General features: G+C 33.6%; 2 protein-coding genes across 2 annotated transcripts; one reads left to right on the top strand and one right to left on the bottom strand.

Annotated features, from left to right (window-relative positions):
• Nucleotides 1-797: 797 nt before the first annotated feature.
• LOC128177877 (ubiquilin-1-like) lies at nt 798-11,831 on the bottom strand. Its single transcript, XM_052844775.1, has 15 exons — nt 11,709-11,831; nt 8,358-8,510; nt 8,127-8,183; nt 7,867-8,016; nt 7,625-7,750; nt 7,059-7,109; nt 6,888-6,965; nt 6,628-6,739; nt 6,305-6,466; nt 4,026-4,165; nt 3,702-3,785; nt 3,335-3,450; nt 2,894-3,152; nt 2,449-2,533; nt 798-2,260 (listed from the first exon to the last, which is right to left on the bottom strand). Exons 1-15 carry the CDS (start codon nt 11,802-11,804, stop codon nt 2,199-2,201), a joined length of 1,731 nt encoding a protein of 576 aa, XP_052700735.1. The 5' UTR covers nt 11,805-11,831; the 3' UTR covers nt 798-2,198.
• Nucleotides 11,832-12,205: 374 nt separating this feature from the next.
• LOC128178459 (cAMP-regulated phosphoprotein 19-like) lies at nt 12,206-16,749 on the top strand. Its single transcript, XM_052845627.1, has 3 exons — nt 12,206-12,370; nt 13,876-13,974; nt 15,516-16,749. Exons 1-3 carry the CDS (start codon nt 12,287-12,289, stop codon nt 15,702-15,704), a joined length of 372 nt encoding a protein of 123 aa, XP_052701587.1. The 5' UTR covers nt 12,206-12,286; the 3' UTR covers nt 15,705-16,749.
• Nucleotides 16,750-19,151: the final 2,402 nt, after the last annotated feature.

Below are 19,151 nucleotides of genomic sequence, written 5' to 3'. Positions count from 1 at the left end.
AACCACTGCACGAGAAATGACAATATTTACACAAAAGCTTGCATATAAAGTGGAGATTATAAATTGTAAAAACCATAACCCCCAGACCAAGACTGGGGCCCTAAGAGATATAGGGAAAATGTTTAAAAATCTTCTACTCAAGAACTACAATTTCATGACTAGATACAGGCATTAGCATTCGCAAATCTATGACGTCGTAGCGAATCAATGCCAATACATTATGAATCAAATATTTAACAGTTATACTGAAGAGTATTAGATTTATTATAATGAAACAATTATAGCTCTCTGACATTGGCCATTACATGGTTTTATAGACCTGATAAGTGTATATCAACCTCGGAGTTCCTCCTATGTCGATATACTCTCATCAGGTCTATAAAACCATGTTGATAAACAGTAAAACACGCTTAAAACAAAGTGCCAAGGGAAAGGCGATTTTGCTTCGTTATAAGCGTAATTTGTTATACCCGTCAAGTTTGTTATTAGGTCATGGGGAATGGAAAGCACTTTGCTGTAAGCGTCAATTCATTATATAAAGCGTGTTCGCTATAATCAGGTTTTACTGTACTCTCATCAGGCCCCAGGGCCATAAAACTTAGACAAGTTCACTTTTGATCTCAGTCTCACTTTTCCACTATATGTTCCTTTTGTAAAAGCGAAACTTAGATCAAAAGTAAGCTCGTTTAAGTTTTATGGCCCCAGGGCCAGGTCTATAGAACCATGCACATGTACTGACCTCATCAATAGGCTACTCATGTACCGGTAATTGTACAGAATATCAATAACATCAACAATTTGGGATACATCTATGCGTTTTATTCATACACTGTACAACAGCAAATAAATCATTCTTTTAAATAACAAGGCCCAGTATTAACATGCATTTTACATCAACACATGGGTTTTTACATGTATTTGTAATGAACTGACATGTCAACCAGCTGTTCAAAATTTATACTTCTTAATGACGCTCGGATAAAAATAAATGGACCAGCAAAATATACATTACAGTATATACATATACTGTATCTTATATATATCTTGCATTCAGTATGAATATTTAAGATTCACAAAATTCATTAATATTTGAAATCCTGTCAAAATAACATCTCATTAGCTTTTTTAAAATCTGATATACAAAAGCAGTCAAAGGCAAGAAAAATCTATATTACAATTTGATTAGACAGGTATTATTATTATTAAGTAATTTTCCATCCTTTCAGTAACTCAAATATAAATAAAATTGGCTAAGAAAAAGAAAAGTTTTTTTTTTAGAAACACAACATTTAATTTGCTTTAAATATACTTGTTATTAGGATTCATTTAAATCTATTATAAGACTAAAATCAGTAAAATTTAAATTGATATCAACATCTTCTTTGAGTTCAGGTGGAAGATGGTAAAATGAATCATTTTAGTCGTCCCCGACAAATAAACTTTATCAACTGATAGGCATGTATATTTCACCATGAATAATGAAACAAGGGAACTGTCGAGTTTCTGACTTCTTGACAATTCATGTAATATGTAATTAAACATCAATTTGTCATCCAATCCTGAAAAGAATCATTAGAAACCCACTGTGTTTAAGCATACTCTCTCTGAAATTTTCTTGGTCACATGAAATATATGTATTTATGCCCTACTTGATTAGATCCTTCACACTTTTGTAAATCTTACTCAGAGGTGTTAATATGTGCAACACATCCTTAGCGGGTGTTCCTTGTTTTTACATTTCATTCTCATTCCTGGATTGAAAAGATCGATATTTATGTAACCCAGAAATTTCAGGAAGCTTGCCCATGGTTAGCAAAGGTATGCAATACAGTGGGTTTCCTACAATGCCGCAAATGATACAAAACACATAAACTGGTAAATATTATTTGACATTCTGGAATATCAGAACTGCGCATAGAAAAAATCTGACTAAACACAAAATCAAGCCATTGTTTCACCACACGGAGCAAATCATGCCCTGTCAGAAAATATCGGCCATTGCAAACATAGCACAGTTCAATGTAGAAGTGCATCACTAGGAGAGCAATGATTTATAATGAAGGAAGAAAAAGTAATACGAGTTAATAGAGATGATTTCATAAGGAGGTAAAAGCTCATTTTTAATGTAAACCAGTTCCCGGGGATGCTTCAGTTCTTATTTTATGATGTTATCCAAGTTACAGTTCATCACAACTATGTCATCGCTGTTGTAGCAGTCTGTCTATTGCAGCATTTACATCTCCCAGTGTAGCCTGAAGAGCTGTGAAAAGAAATTCAAACATTAAATATACAATCAATATTTTTCTTTCTTTTTTTTTAAAGAACTCTACTTGATAAGGGAGAGCAGATTTTTTTTTGGGGGGGGGGCTTGACTGGGAAGGAAAAAATTGTATACATAAGCCGATTTACATAATAGTTCATCTGTGAAGTAAAGTCAGCAGAACCTACCTCTAATGTTGGCCTCTCTGTCAACAAATCCCATTGTGGCTAGCTGATCCAGCTGAGCTGCATACCTCTGCTCAGGGGGCTGATTCTAATGATAAAAAAAAAAAAATCACATTATGATGCAGATGGATGCACTGGTTTTTTATAAGTTACTTAGTACCTCTTTAGAAATAAGATGTTTAAAGTACAGTAAGTGTACATGTATGTTACCTTACAATGTATATCATGATTTTTGCAACCAGTTATTTTATGAATCTTTGCAGTCATTTTCATATAAAAAAAACTAAATATGCAGAAAATGTGTTGGCTACTGTGTACTGTTTATATTTTATCACAAAAATTGAGAAACACAAATTTTAAAAGTTTTAGATTTGCCTCATTTTGGGTAATGTAACTTTACACTTGGCTACGACAATTATATCAAAAGTTTTTACTGTGCTTTTCTCACCTGGTTACCACCCGCCATTAACTGCATCATGTGTGCCATGAGGTTGGAGAGTTGTTCAGGATTCTGTTGCGTGCCAGGTGCCGCTGTAGAGGGTGTGGTAGTTGTACCACCTGTGGAGGATGTTGTGGCTGTTGTGGTGGTGGTGGTAGAATTGGTGGAGGAGCTCGTGGTGTCCGTGGAGGCTGATGCTGCTGTTGTTGTGGCCACTGTGTTTGTTGTGGGAGTCGATCCACCAATAGGCAAGGACCCAGGGTTCACTCTACATACATTGCATAATGGGGAGATTTTTAAACATTATAATCAAAACTTTTTAAATCTCTGTAAATTTACCACTACACCAGTATTCGTATTTAAAAATTATACAGTATGCATGGTTTTATTTTATTTTCACCCATCATTTTGTGGTGTGACAGTCACCAAATGTCTAGTTCCAGAACTAACCCTGGAAAAAGTGAGGGCGCAGTACTTTGGAGGGTGCTCAGTCCCTGCTGTATCTGCATCACAGCATTTAATGCCTGGGGGTTGGACAGTAAAGCCTGCATCTCTGGATTCTGCAGCTGTTCAAATACAGGTACATATAATAGTTAGCCAGTGTAGCTACACCTTAACCAAGGCTGCTTATTTAAATGTCAGAATATGTAAAAATGTAAAATGTGTCAAGGTTCAAACGACGATATGACTAACATTTTACAATGTACATGTATAAGACACAGTCATACACAAATTCCATACCATTTATGATTTCTTTACTCTAAAATTTTAATTAATTCCCGGTGCTATATACATGAAGCTTTGTTATTTTTCATACCTGTTGCATCATAGTGGGGAGCTGTTGCATCACCTGTTGTTGAAGTTGAGGGTTACCAGCAAACATTGGATTTGACCCAATTATCTGAAAACCAACATGATACCATCAAGTTTCTGATTATACATACATGTAACTACAGATGGAGAGTGTGATCAACGTTGAAACACTGGAGGGATGTACACAATTTTGGGCTTACATTACCAACCCTGAAGAGCGGAGTTTCCGTATTTGATCTGTTATTTATTTTACCTTGAGAGCTAGAAATCTGATTTTTATTTCTACAAGAAGCAATAGGTTGTAATTACAGTATTGTACGGTTTGTACCTGGTTTGCCATCTCTGGGTTTGCTGACATTGACTGGAGCATTGACTGCATGTAGGGTGCCTGTAACATATTCTCCATCAGCTGTGGGTTCTGTGTCATCTGCTGCATCAAACTCTGCATCCCTCGACTACCAAACATGTCTACAACACAATATTATGATGCACTGTATATCAAGGATGTATATGTATGCGAAAATTGCAAACAAAAATTTATTCTTCTTATCTACCGAACGTTTGCTACCATAAATTATTTACTGTACTGTTTGGAAAACCCCTCATGTACCTTCATGAAGTAAAATAATCATTACTCAAAATGAGTGTTTGAAAATCGCCAAAGTTTGACCATGGATAGGTATCAAAATTTTTTACGAACATTGATATGAGTCGGTTAAGGTTTGCTGGATAACTAATATCCCACAAGCATAAAACATATATGTACATATGTATATGTACATATACGGTAGCAAGACTTTTAGGCCCCAAGATGTTTAGGCCCTTCATTGATAAGACGCTTAGGCCCCAACATGTTTAGGCCCCAAGATGTTTAGGCACCAGCCTACATTTTTCTAAGTTAATAATAATTTTCATTTTATTTTTTAAATGAATAATGGTTTAGGCACCAGCATACATTTGTGTAAGTTAATTATAATTTACATTTTATTATTTAAATCTTCATTTACTTTTAAAATTATAAGGAAGTATAATCTGCATCTTATGCATAATTTGTTATTTTTTAAATATCATATTATTTTGTCACATCATATTATTTTCTATATTTAATTTTCTAACTGCAGATCAAAGAAACAGTAAAGACTTTCATTTACTTAGTGTATGACATGAATTAAATTGTTAAAACAACACCCCCACGGTATCCTGCTCCCTCTCTAGATAGGTGCTAATTAGGAGATGATAATGAAGAGATCCTCTAGTAATACAATGAGGGTTTCACACCTCACTTTGGAAGTAAACCATGAAGAGACGGCCCTTACCAAAGTAAAATTATTGCTGCAACAATGCGGCAATATTGCAGCAACACATTTTTGTTACCAGAAACCAGATTTTGAGACTAGTGAAATGTTGCCGCTAGCTGCAACAACTTCTGGTAACATTGTAGCAATACTGCTGGAGTGTTGCCGCTAGTGGCAATAACTTCTGGCAACATTCTGGCAATACAATTAGAGTTATTTCTGTAAAAAATTATATTAACATGCACCTAGAATATTGCCACTAGCTGCAACAACTTCTGGTAATATTCTGGCTATACTCAGTATCATACTGCCATAAATAATTTTCTGGTAACATCTACATGTATTTGATCATTTAAATCATGAACTAATTAATCTATACATAATACTATTCTGGCAATACTGCTAGGTATCATATTTGATTTCTGCATTAATCATAACAAGCAGCATTCCAGCTCGAAATACCCGTAATTCGAGTAAAATCTTCTCTGATCAGAATGCAAACATGCATCAATTAAACCACCTACTTAATTGAAAACAATTAATGCATAAGAAATACAATAAAAAAAAATTTTATTTATTCTAACATTAATAAACATTTTGATTTAAGGAGACTAGAGGGGGTTAACAAATTGTCAATTATTTAGATATGATTTAAATTATAACACCTCAAAATTTGCCAAAAGTTTACCACAAACTTTTCTTTTTTCACTGATTGATTATACTTAATACTGAGCTTGCCAAAGCTTTACCAGAATTTAGACATAAAATTTTACACATTCAGCACAAGTCTAAAACTGTCAATTATAATTGAATTGCTTTTGTATATTTTAATTTTTTCCCCCAAAAATAATAATAAGTCGAAAAAATTAAATCTAATAAATATTTTATGATTAAAGTCTTATTCTACGAAAGTCTCAATTAAAATATCCAATGATATTCCCTTCAATCGCATATAACTCTTGTGCATGGTTACGTTGTTAGTTTACTACAAATAAAAGTAAATTGCATTTATTGGCTCAAAAGTGCTTAAAAGCCATGTTCTTTCAACTATCAGTTACATGTATTATTATAAACAACAGGTGCCTAAACATCTTGGGGCCTAAACATCTTGGGGCCTAAACATCTTACCTGGGGCCTAACCGTCTTGGGGCCTAAACATGTTGGGGCCTAAACGTCTGCAATTCGTACATATACAACATGTACAGTATGACATCAGTAAGCATAAAACATAGCTCACATCACATTTTAGTACGAATTTTTACAATATATTGTACATTCTGAGTCTGACAAACTAAGGAGGGAATTTGATTACCCTGCATTGAGGCCGCTGACGTGGGTGCTGTAGAACTCGTGGTGGTGGCGGGGGAGGGGGAGGAGGGGGAGGAACTACTCTGTGTGGAGGCTGGGGCCCAGGGATTCGGGAGGGGCTGATTATTTTCTGTTCCCTGCAGAGCATTGGGGGCACCAGAGTTGTCTGAAAAAGAGTTATTTGCATTCATATTAATCATGTTAAATAAAGGTACTAGGTAAGTTTCTAAATCTTTACCTATACATGTACTGATTATTGATTATTTTTGGTTTATGAACTAATTTTAATGTTTTTGCATTGTAATTCTAGATACCTGCACTACTTACTTTGACCGACAAGTGAGGCGAATGGATTTTGATTCCCAAAAGCAGCATCCATCATTGGTTCTTGTACATCGCGGTACATCCTCTGTAGAGCATTAAATCCTCCTGGTATGCTCTACACAAATAATTTTAAACATCAATCAATGTTCTTGTATTAACCATTGCAAAGTATATCAATTTGTGTTTTGATTTGTGTTTTCACAGGAGAGAGAGAGAGAGAGAGAGAGAGAGAGAGAGAGAGAGAGAGAGAGAGAAAGATGTACCTCCAAGTTACTCATGGCACGATCCTGAGACCTCATTAACTCTTGGAGCATGGCGGGATTCCTGGCTAACTCCATGGTCTAAATTAACATATTAAATTTGTGAAAGCTTCAAGTTTCAAAGGGGCAAAGAAATGTCATATCATTATCACAGAGATTGTCTATTTTTATTACCTGTCTCATTAATTCAGGGTTGTTCAACATGTGGGAAATTTCTGGGTTTCTCTGAAAAAAAAGTTTTAATGATCAAATCAACACCAGTAACCTGCATTGTGTATTCAATGGAATTTAAAAAAATATATAGAAAACAGGAATGCCAGAGCAGTTTCAAAATGCCCTTCATTTCAAAATCTCCATACATGTTGGTATGAAAAAAACTAATATAAAAAGGAATAAAAAGACTTTAACAATTACATTTTCTAACAGAAGCTATAAAAATATAGATATTTTTCTTCATTTCATGGTACATGTATGTACATGTATGTACATGTCTGTAATAGGATTTGATCTGTTAGATACATGTACTTACACAGTCACTAAGTACCAGATATGCAACATGGCCATATTCAAACTAATACACATGTATAACATCAAAGCAATGTTTCAAAATTCATGTCATATTTTTAGACTTCAAGCATCTGGACAAGACATTGAAATATCAGAGCATTTTAACATTTTAACAGAAAAAACTCCACTTTACTCGTTCTGGTCACAGTTGCACAAAATTGTGATCTGATTACCTCCATAAGCTCTCTCATTTGTGGGTTGCTGGTGATCATCTGTCTCATTACATCGGGATTAGACATCAGCTGTTGTACAAACGGATTCTCCATCATCTGTCGCATTAGATCTGGATTGGCCATCATCTAGAAGGTAAATACACACTGGTTACAGTTACAGAAAATTTTAAAATTGTGATTCATCATGAAGAGTATGTAATCCATTCAATGTATCACCACTGATATGTTCTTAAATAACTGACCTCTCTCTGCATGTTTTGTTGCATCTCCATAAAATTGTGTGATCCCATTCCTAGATTTCCTAATCCTGCCAGTCCCCCTAAACCTCCCAGTCCAAAAGGAGTCTGGGAGAGGTTGGGGGTCTCAGTGCCCGCACCCCCGCCAGTGGTTGACTGTAAGTACATGTACATTACATAAATATAAATGTGTCATATTATGAAACATTTTATTTTAACATAATGATTTTTGTAGTAATCAGTGCCCTATCTCTGATCAATCTTACCCCTGTAGTGGGTGCGCTGGAGGGTGTTGTGGATCTCTGAGCAGCCTGTTCTTGCGACTGAAAAGAAACATGCTAATTTTAACTATATAATTACATGTATACAAACTGATGTACCCATCATCTAATAATTCTTACATGAAGATAGCTTTCATCCCTAGATGCATTGCTATGCAACCTCAATAGTAAATTCTAAATATTCAACTTAGTTTTTCTTTTTGTGACGATATTTACCCTGTTGGATGATTTAATCACTAGATGAACTGTAAGTCCATCTTTTATTCCATGCTGGGCCAGTGTATCTCCATCCTTTAGAATTTTTCCAGCAAATATTAAACACAGCTGCTCAATAGGTGCTGAAAACTTCTTGCCCACTTCTTCCTTAAACTGCAATGTAATAACACTATTAGTTTACATATAGGCTCATTTCAGTTTCATTCCTTTCATCCTCAAGTGGGCAAATCTAAAAAGTAGCCGATTTAAAAATCTTAAGTTTATAAAAATGAATTCAGAATGGTGAAATATTGTACATGACTGTGTGAATATACAGTAAGCTTGAACATAATTAATATAATAGTGATTCACCTAGATCTTTTTCTTATCACCTTATATTTGCAGTAAATAATTTTGATAAAGACATTAAAAGTAAAAATGAACAAGCATTCTGAGAGTATTGCATAAGCAATACACGTCCCCTATTGGTTTGTATTATTCTATGAAAGGTTCCAAGCACACAACTATTTCAGAGCTATTGTAAAGGAGATGTCATGCTTTAATCAGAGATAAAAGAATAGAGGAAATTAAAACTATACTGGCGTGCGACCAGTTCTCGCCGAGTACCATTTCTCGCCAGTACATTGTGACGTCATTTTATTAACACATAAAATAATATACGAAAAATGACGTCACAATGTACTGGCGAGAAATGGTACTCGGCGAGAACTGGTCGCACGCCAGTATAGTTGATATAGAAATTAAATAGGAAATTGGTAAAATAATAATCTTTATTTCATCTCCTGTAATTTCGCCAAGTCTATTCTGTATTCGCTGGTAAAAATTTGTGGAAACAATGCACTGTTATGCACAATATCATTTCTTACCGTCTTCTGTACCCCGAATAGGTCACATACCACTATTTTTACCCCGTGCTCATTGACCACGCAAGTAGTTCCATTCTAAAAATGTATGTATTATTTCAAAAATTCCTAGGGGTACCAAATGGTCGAATTTGGTTCCTTTTATGGCATGGATGGAAAGAAGAAGGTTTGAAATAAAATACAGGCAGGAAAAAATTTAGAAAAATTATCTTTACAGGCGCAATAGAAAGGGTGTAAAGAGGCCAATGTTTACACAAATTCCAAAGTGAAAGTGAATTTTTCATGGTAGGGGTTATTTTAGGGGCCATAGCTCAGTTCCCTCTCGATTGATTTTCCTGTAGTTTGGATATGTTGTTGGACTAGTGTCATTCTATAGGTATGCTGTATTTGAACTCATTTGAGCCGGTGGAATTTTTTATATGATTTATTTTTGTATAAAGGAATAAGAGAGAAAAATAATTGCGGTCTGTGTCCCGAATCAAACGAAACAGTTAAACAGCCCAACCCGACAACGAACCCGATTGTAATAATACTACAAAAAAACCCTGCCGATTAAATTTACAACACAATGCTTGACACTATTTTATAGAATTTATTTGTTTGTTAGAAATGATAAAAGGAATGGTACAAGAAAAGGAATGGTACAAGTAACGCACGATATTATTACTGACTACATACTGACCTCGTTTATTCAGGTACACACCGAACCCGATAACGAACCCGAACATTAAAAAATTGGAATATAAAAAATTTATTTTCTCGAAAATATGTCAATCAGACGCTACAAAAGTGTAAACTTGATCTGTAGTTTGACATTTTGAAGCTGTTCAGCAAGTTTCATATTATTCCTCAAATGCATAAAGAAAAAAAGTGTGGAAAACTGAAGTGGGACAGACAGACGGACTAACGGACGGACAGACGGACGGATGGACTGACGGACGCAGAGGAAAGCTATAGTCCCCTCCGGTGAAACTGGTAGGGGACTAATAACAAATCTGTATGATTGTAATGATTTTTTATCATGACAAAAATTACTGTACAGATATTACATGATTGTATAATGTATTTAACTAAAACTGGTTTGGAAAAAAATGAATGCCCAGCACAAAGCATTTACATTCCAAATTCTGCCTAACACTGTCATCACTGTTTCACATTCCATATAAAGTTTGTAAGATTCACCCATCGTTAATTTATAAAAATTTTCAATATTAGAACCATGATCACTACCTGATGTTTTAGACAGGCAATGTTAAAAATTTGATCAACTATGTATCATGAAGACAGTAACTCATAGCAATAAATTAATAAAAGTTCTTCACAGATACATAAATAAGCATCTTAAAAACCAAACTTGTCATAAATTTTATGAGATCCAAAGAACATTGTGTGCATATGTGCTACTGTCAGCAGTACTCACGATCAGATTTTGTTCTTGATATGATATGCGAGTTAGCAAACTCTTAAATGACATAATGTTTTACGTAACGATGTGACCATGTTATTGCTGTCAAATTGCATATAATAAATTGAAAAATTGAAGTTGGATCTGCCTATCAATTTCATAACACTAAATGCTGCACACTCAGACGACATTATGATGTCATGGTAGCATTAATAGAGGTAGACATCGATTGACAATTTCTATCAAAGAGGCAAAAATTCAAACTATTTTCCACATTAATTTTGAAATTAGGTAGATAAAAATGACCATTTGTAGAAGAATAATGTTTCATTAATCTTATAATCATGGGGTGTATATAGGTGTTTTAATTGCTCATTAAACATTATGAACAAATGTCACTAAACATGACGTTAGTGCAAATTCAAATTCAAGGATAGCACTGATGTTACTGTGTGTGGAGTTATTCTTCGAAAAAAATTTCAAGTTCATAGGTATAGAGTTAAATTTCTATAGTTTTGGAATATACGTGTATTGTCCATAGGGAGACCTTGCCTCTAAAAGGCCTGAAAAGGGATTCGCCCTCTAAGTTTGATTATTTTTCAAATAAGAAGAAGAGTGCCCTGTATTCCATATCTCATTCCTACATGTTTTTATTGAATCTGAGAGTGAAAGTGATTACCTTATTGGATATGCCCTCCAGTAACATCGTAAAAAATATTATTACATTTTAAAAATATTTCATTTCATAAAGGTGTTTGAACTATTGCTGGTATCAACATCCAGTGCTCTACAATGGAATTACCATGAAATGATACAACTGATTTCTTAACTTTTATTTAAGTTACAATGTTACTGGCATTTTGTATCAATAACTATAGTAAATAATCATGTATGACTACTTAAAGACGATATCATTTTACTCAGGCAATTCTTTGAAAATAGTAAATTAAGTACACGTCATATTGCTGTATCATTGCACATGACGGTTTATCAGGGAAGGTGGTCAATATTTCAATATATCCAAACATGTTGATGAGATTCACTTTTAGATTTAGTTAAACATCATCAACAGCCTATTCTTACTTCTCGTACGCCGGCAGCTTGATTAATTTCGACATCATGCTTCTCTTTCGGCGTTTTTACTGTTACTGTTATTCTGGGACTTTCTTCGTCAGCCATGGCTTCAAGGAATTATGGGTAAATTTGCGTATGCTGAACCCGACAATTATGAGGGGCGTTATACCATTTTAGTTAAAAAACATATTTAATCATTGAATTAACCTATACATTGTGATGTCATTTCTTTTCATTCCAATCTTTGATTTGAAGAATTCTTATGATCGAATTAATTTTTTTAAAGTATATAGTTATTTATTTTTAAAGTAACCTTTTTCTCGTCAATTTTCATTTCTATCTTTCAACACGTTCAAAAAACTCCTTAAATTTTTTAAATACATGTAAATTAAATAAAAAATGTTCTGTTTTATCAATGATATTGAAATTATCGTAATTATGTAAATGTTGGTTGATTAGTTGATTCATGCATCAATGTACGAGTTAACTTTGCGTGTCATTTGTACCAATAGATTTCATTGGACATTAGAATACTTAATTGTTCTTCGCCATATTTTGATTATTTAGGCGCAGAAAACACTCAAATAATGAGTTCACCTGATGAAAGCACCAATAAGCCAACAGGAGACGATGTATTCGTTAAACCAGCAACCCCTGATTTGTCCACCGCTGTTAGTATCTCATATGATCCATCGACACGCGTTTCTGTTCATGTCTGTCACGTTCATTTATCGGTCATTTTGTTTGTCACTGTTTACTTTTAATCCCATTATAACTACCCTTTGTATATACAATTTTGATGTTAAAAATGTCATTATTCATTTTCCCCTATCTATTTTGCACATTGCTCAAAGTAATGAATATTGGTTTCATGTAAACGTGTAATGAGATGGGAGAAATGATGAAATGATGGACAGGGATTCGAACCCGGGTCCCCTGAATATCTAGTCAGGTGTTCTACCAAATAAGCTGTATGGCATTGGCAAGGGAATCAGTCTGTTACATTCACCCCCTCCCACTTAAAATGATATTCGCTCTAAAAGACGAATTCCAGGCTTCATCCTCAGATTATATAGAATGTTCTATCGTTAAATTGACAGATGTCCTACGGACCCGGTTTAACGATAGAATTTGCCCCCTATGCTTGCTTCCTAGCAAATGAAAAAAAAAATGTCATGTTGTATATTGCCAAAATTTTTATATGATGGGTCTCAAATACCTATGATGTTTTATTATAATCCCATTTTACCACATTATCTGTTTTTGCAACAAAATCATTGCCACTTTTAACATCACGTTTGAAATTTCGCTGTAAGCGATCGCCATGTTAATGATAAAATCCGAGACTTTCCGAGTGCGTTTTCCAACAAAATGGCAGGCAAATTCAAACATATATATTAACAAATTGCTTTGTTAGTTGTTACCACCCATTAAATGGATATTTTATGGACTTATCTGCATATGCATGTTCAAAAAGGTTTGTTATACATAAAAATGTGTTTTTCCACTACAGATTATTTTTAACAGACTTAAAATAGACACAATTTTTACGTGACCTGAGCGCAGCTTGGTCACGGTAAGATTATTCTTTCTATCCTCCGATAGGAGGTTAATCTGTCAAATCCAGAGGTTGGTCTCGGCGCCAGCACCAATGTAGCGGAATGTGAGGGAAAAATGAAGGACCAGACAGGCATTGGAACCCAAATCCCCTGAATCATTATCTCTAGTTTATAGGTGCTCTTCTAACTGAGCTATGTAGAGCTGGCTATCAAATCTGTTATACTGTCAAAAAACCTTTTAAAAAAAAGGAAAATATTCTTCCCATTATTTAAACATTTTGGAACTTCTGCAGTATTACATAAGGCCATTTATGTAGAAATATTTAAATTTTTTTATATCTAGTAAGCTTTCGACAGTAAATTTTGATGAAGGAAAATATTCTACCAGAATATGTCAAAATAGTGCACTATTTTCCATTATTTATTGTATACGTCTTTCCTACTGTCATTTGGGTAAGCTATGATGCCATTAGACAAAAAAATACAGCATCACAAGTGCCCTATATTCGCCAGTCTGCATGACCTTCCAATGCACCAGCCAAATCTATCATCATTATATCTTTGCTACAATGATTAGAATCAGAAAATTTAATTGCTATATGGAATTTTCTTTTTAGGAGAAAATGAAACAAGAAGAGGAAAAGTTAAAGAAAAAATACCCCAACATGAAGGCTGGTGTTGGTGGTTCTGCACTTCTATCAAAGCGTCTTCAAAAGGTACAGGTCAATTAGATTCTTTGCTCAAACAAGTTTAGAACATTTTCTTTCACTGAAGAGTTTAAAAGACAGTGTTCTTAAAATATTTCATTACAATAGGGATGTAGCTGACCAACAAAATCTCATATTTTTGGTAAAACTGGAAATCTTTCTATGTACTCGCTGGCTATATAATTGTACTGGTAAGTACATGTAGATGGGTATAATGAGCGAGAGTGCCTCTTTCAACAGTGATCAAAATTGTGAATTTCATGACCCTGGGTCAGGAGTTTCGGTGTTAGGATGGGGTTTCAATGAATATATAGATTCAATAAATTAAATATTACCAACTGTTATGATTCTTTATAATAGATATACACTGTAGGACCCCCCCCCCCCCCCATCAACCCCCAATTTTTTTTCATAAATTGTCTAAAATAAATGGAATACTCAATCAGATCTCCTTCATTTACTCACTCAGTTTATTTTGATCAATTTGAACAGTTCCTCCTAGATTATAATAACACTCCCACTTTCAAAACAGACCCATCCGGCATCCACCCATGTTTTATGACAGGTTAAACATTAACAATATCCCAAATTCTGTTCAGATCTTCCAACTTAATCATATTTTTTTTAACTGGGTTTTCCGAAGGAAAAATTCGGTTATTAAAATGGTGAAAATGGTGGGCGGGCGGGCGGCTGCCAAAAGGGTACCCTCATTGTACGGATAACTCCTCCTACAGTTTTCAAGATAGGAAGCTGTTGTTTTGCAGATCAATTGTACATATATCAGAGGTGTGCATATTGCTAGGATTTTGATTTCTGATAATTTATGAAAAAAATACCAGCTTTTGAACTTAGTCATTTTTTGGCAAAATATTGCATATAGGGTACCCTCATTGTATGGATAACTCCTCCTACAGTTTTCAAGATAGGAAATTATTGTTTTGCAAATCAATTGTACATATATCAGAGGTGTGCATATTGCTAGGATTTTGATTTCCGATAATTTATGAAAAAAATACTAGCTTTTGAACTTAGTAACTTTTGGCAAAATATTGCATATAGGGTACCCTCATTGTATGTATAACTCCTCCTACAGATTTCAAGATAGGAAGTTCTTCTTTTGCAGATCAATTGTACATAGGGTATATCAGAGGTGTGCATATTGCTAGGATTTTGATTTCTGATAATTTATGAAAAAAATACCAGCTTTTGAACTTAGTCACTTTTTGGCAAAATATTGCATATTGGGGTACACCTTTTCACTGGATATGGGTTGACATGGATTATGGATAAAGTTCACATAAAAGAAAACCCGGTTTGCTGTCACATTGACAGCTTTTCACTTGTTTACCTATGTATCAATGAAACTAATGAAGGGCCCTCTATAATCGATCTGTAAGCTGATTTCAAGGTATTCACCAGTAATATAGGTAAATGCACTTCTGATGATCTCTTTCTTGGCTGCATTAATAAACTTGTATATAAAATATGCACAGGTAATTGTAAAATCTGAAATTCAATATGCATTGAATCTTAATACATTGTTATTTCAGAACAAGTACTTTGATTCTGGAGAGTACAATATGACAAGGGCAAAAATGAGAGGATCAAAGTTACCACCTGCAGCGCAGGAAAACATGATCCTTCAGGAGCCCCCAGGAGATGCCATCCCCACCCCAGAGGCCATAGCCACAATTAGGAAACCTTCCCTTCAACAGAGCAAGCTGGCAGAGCATTCATGAAGAAGAATTAAATGGATATTTTTGTATAATTTAAATAGTGCTTCTCACCTACCATCTATAGTCAAATTATACTTGTCATGTAATTATCACATGGAAGATTATTCATCATTGAAAAACGGTGGCATTTTTTGTCCATATTGCAAAACTTTCAACGTATTTGGTAAAAAACAACAAAACAAGAATATGAATGGAATATTTTAGACAATTATCATTTTGTCTCAATTGAACTTTTTCATTTTGTCTGTGATCAGTGTGATGTGAAATTTAAGTGGTGAATATTTGTGCACTACATCAACATTGAATTTGATGTGTATATCAGACATCAATGACTTTTAAAATCTTCAGGAATGTTTGTTTTCTTACATGAAATTAGACTTGTGTTAAAACATTTCCATTGTTACATTCAGACGTTCATTTGTTGACAGAACATAAATGTTTAAATACATAGTATATTGTAAGTCAAATATATCTTGAGAGAGAGAGAGGGGGAAAGAGTGAGAGAGACATAGTGAGTGAGATTGTTTGTGCTTTGTTTTTCATTTTCTTCATGCACTATAGTATGATAGTTCCACAAACAATGGTCCCTTTAAATCGATAGTTTCTTCTATATGCTAGTTGTTCAGAATTCATTAAGATTTTATAAGAAAAATAGAAACAGATGCTTTTTAGCCAATGTAGGATTGCTCTATTGTGCTTAGCGGTTTACCTTTTTCATGTAAATTATCGTTATAATTTTGGCTTGGTAAGAAAATTTTTAATTTAATAAAACACTTTGTCCTTCTTTTTTTTTTAAAACATAAATGATGTATTTTAAAGTTTTGCATTATCAAAATACGCGGGGCAGTGTGGTTAACAAAGTTTATAAATGTTTTTTTGGATTGAAAGCTTAAGCCTATTTTCAGGTAAACTTTCAACAAAGTGTACCATGTATTTATATATAATGTAAATAGATACATGTATTTTTTCTTTTTTAGATATGATCACCTCAGTCCAATATTGTTATAGTTTTGTTTAAAGATCAAGAAATAAAACAAGAGTTATGTTATATCTGTATCTTTTTTTTTTTATGTGATCTTTGATATTGACGTGGATTAAAGTACATTCTACTTGAAATACTTTCACTGGTTTAGAATTTTCAAATTTTACAATATTTAAATTATTATTTAACCAAAAATTTGCTTTTAAAAATATATTTGGAGAGGTAAAAATTGTAAAGACTCCAGCGGGATTCGAACTCATGACTTACAGATTCGTAGTAAACCCTTTAATCCACTGCTCTATGCTGAAAGGTGACGATATTGGAAAAGAAACTACTTAAATAATTGCACTTCGTTTTGTTTATTTTGATAAACAATACGTTGCAACATGGAAGTGTCTCATACCACCTTTTTCAGCAATGTTTTTTGGTGTGTTTACTTACAGGATTCATTTAGTATTATTGTAGTTAACACTTTCCCCTCTCATTTGTTTAACAGACCTTGCCTTAAATTAAACTTCAAATGCTATGTATATAAACTGATAAATTGCAAAGACTGAAGATAGATTTAAAAGATATACATGTATTAATATAAAAGACCATACTTATATACACTTTCACAATAATGTGGTAACTGTATTTAGAGCAAATTGAAATAGTTTGGAATAGTATCGCAACCAAATCTTTGCCAGACTTTATAATTATCCATTTTTCCTAAAAGTGACCAGCAGTTACATGGCAAATCATCAATGTGAACCAAGTAATCATTGAAATGCAATGAAAAGTTTTGGAATATGTTAAGATTTTTATTTCAGTCTATTATCAGGTTTTGGTTATGAAACTGTTACAGATAGGAACAATTTTTAATGTAATACATGAAAATACAAATACTGTTCATCTGTAAATTTAATTTTATTCAGTCATATCTCATTAAACATCACGCAAATTTTTAAACAGGGAAGTAGTCATTGTTGTGCTTTGTTGTATACGAATGTTTGATAAGTTTGACCAAGATATTTTGTATAAACATTGTTGGGGGGGGGGGGGGGGGTAGATGTCGTGGTATCAGGAGAAAACGTACCCAAGAGAAAACGTACCCAGGAGAAAACGTACCCAATCTCTAGGGTACGTTTTCTCCTGGAGAAAACGTACCCTATGAAAATCATAATTATACTACTTAATAGTTTTTTCAAATACTTTTAAATACTATTTTCATAATAAATATACAGAAATGTAAGAGTTTTATAGATATATGAATTTAATACTTTATAATTTTAAAGGGGTTGGACATATTAAATAATTTTCAAATGCTACTTTTATGCCGCATATTTCAATGCATAGATGGATAGAAATATATTTATTTTATGAGTAATATCTTTATAATTTTTATTTTTATTTTAGTACGAAATAATTACCTGTCATAAAGTGTTATCAGTCTACTTCTTCTAATTATCCATTTATCGGTAGCCTTACCAATTTGAGTTCCCTCGATGCGAGATCCCCTGATTTTAATTATAGTGATAATCAATTAAATACCGGAGCAGTTAATTTATTATTATGTAATATTATGTATTGCCTCCCCGCGCAGGAGGTAGAAATATTCACTCTCCACACATTATACATGTCATTGGCGCCGGAAGCAAATTGACATCAAAGTTACATTTCGTAGTAGTTTCCATATATATATATATGAATCAAACAAATATTTAAAAGACTTCAGTAGACTTGGTTTTATTAAGCAACTTTGTTCTATAGATAAATTTCAAAAAAAAATGTCAAAAATAACGCGATATCGAATTCTTGACATACTCATTATTTAGTTCTCCCAGGGACGTATATACTAACGGGATTGGCAACTGTATGCTTTTCTATAGGATTCTGGGCGAAGTCTCGCACCTCACGAGATGTTACGAGACTTTTCCATTTTAATCGGCGCCATTTTGAATTTAAATCGAGAGTGTGAATCTGACTGATATTTTCAGCAAATAAAGCCGTTAATTGATGGTATTGAAGACCGAGAAGTTATTAGCGACATGGTAAGTTATAATACGCTTGCATCTATCAAATTTTATGAGGCCTGTAGACTAGTGTTTTGATAGGAATTTGTTATCAGTCACGATTGATTGCCCAAGCGTAATGACGCGTGGTAATGTTTACACAACACAGCTGGAGATTGGGGCGTCCTACGGGTTATATTTGTACAAACTAATGAAGCATATAATCCTTTTCATAGCCATTAATATAAATTGACCAATTCATAAAACTGATTTAGCTTAATTCACACAATGTCCACCGACTACTTGTTGAGACAAAATCGTATCTTTTAAAGAGAATATGGCATTTTTATTTTTCAAAATTCTCTTAAATTATTGAATCAAAACCGGTATTTTTGGTATTAAATGATAGATCTAAGTTATGAAAAGGGCAAGTTTCATATATCATATGGATGATTATTGTAGAATTTTTTTATT

The sequence above is a fragment of the Crassostrea angulata genome, chromosome 3 (genome assembly GCF_025612915.1).
Source record: "Crassostrea angulata isolate pt1a10 chromosome 3, ASM2561291v2, whole genome shotgun sequence".
Taxonomy (NCBI): Eukaryota; Metazoa; Mollusca; class Bivalvia; order Ostreida; family Ostreidae; genus Magallana; species Magallana angulata.
Note: the sequence above shows the minus strand (reverse complement) of the source record. Positions and strands in the feature narration are given on the sequence as shown.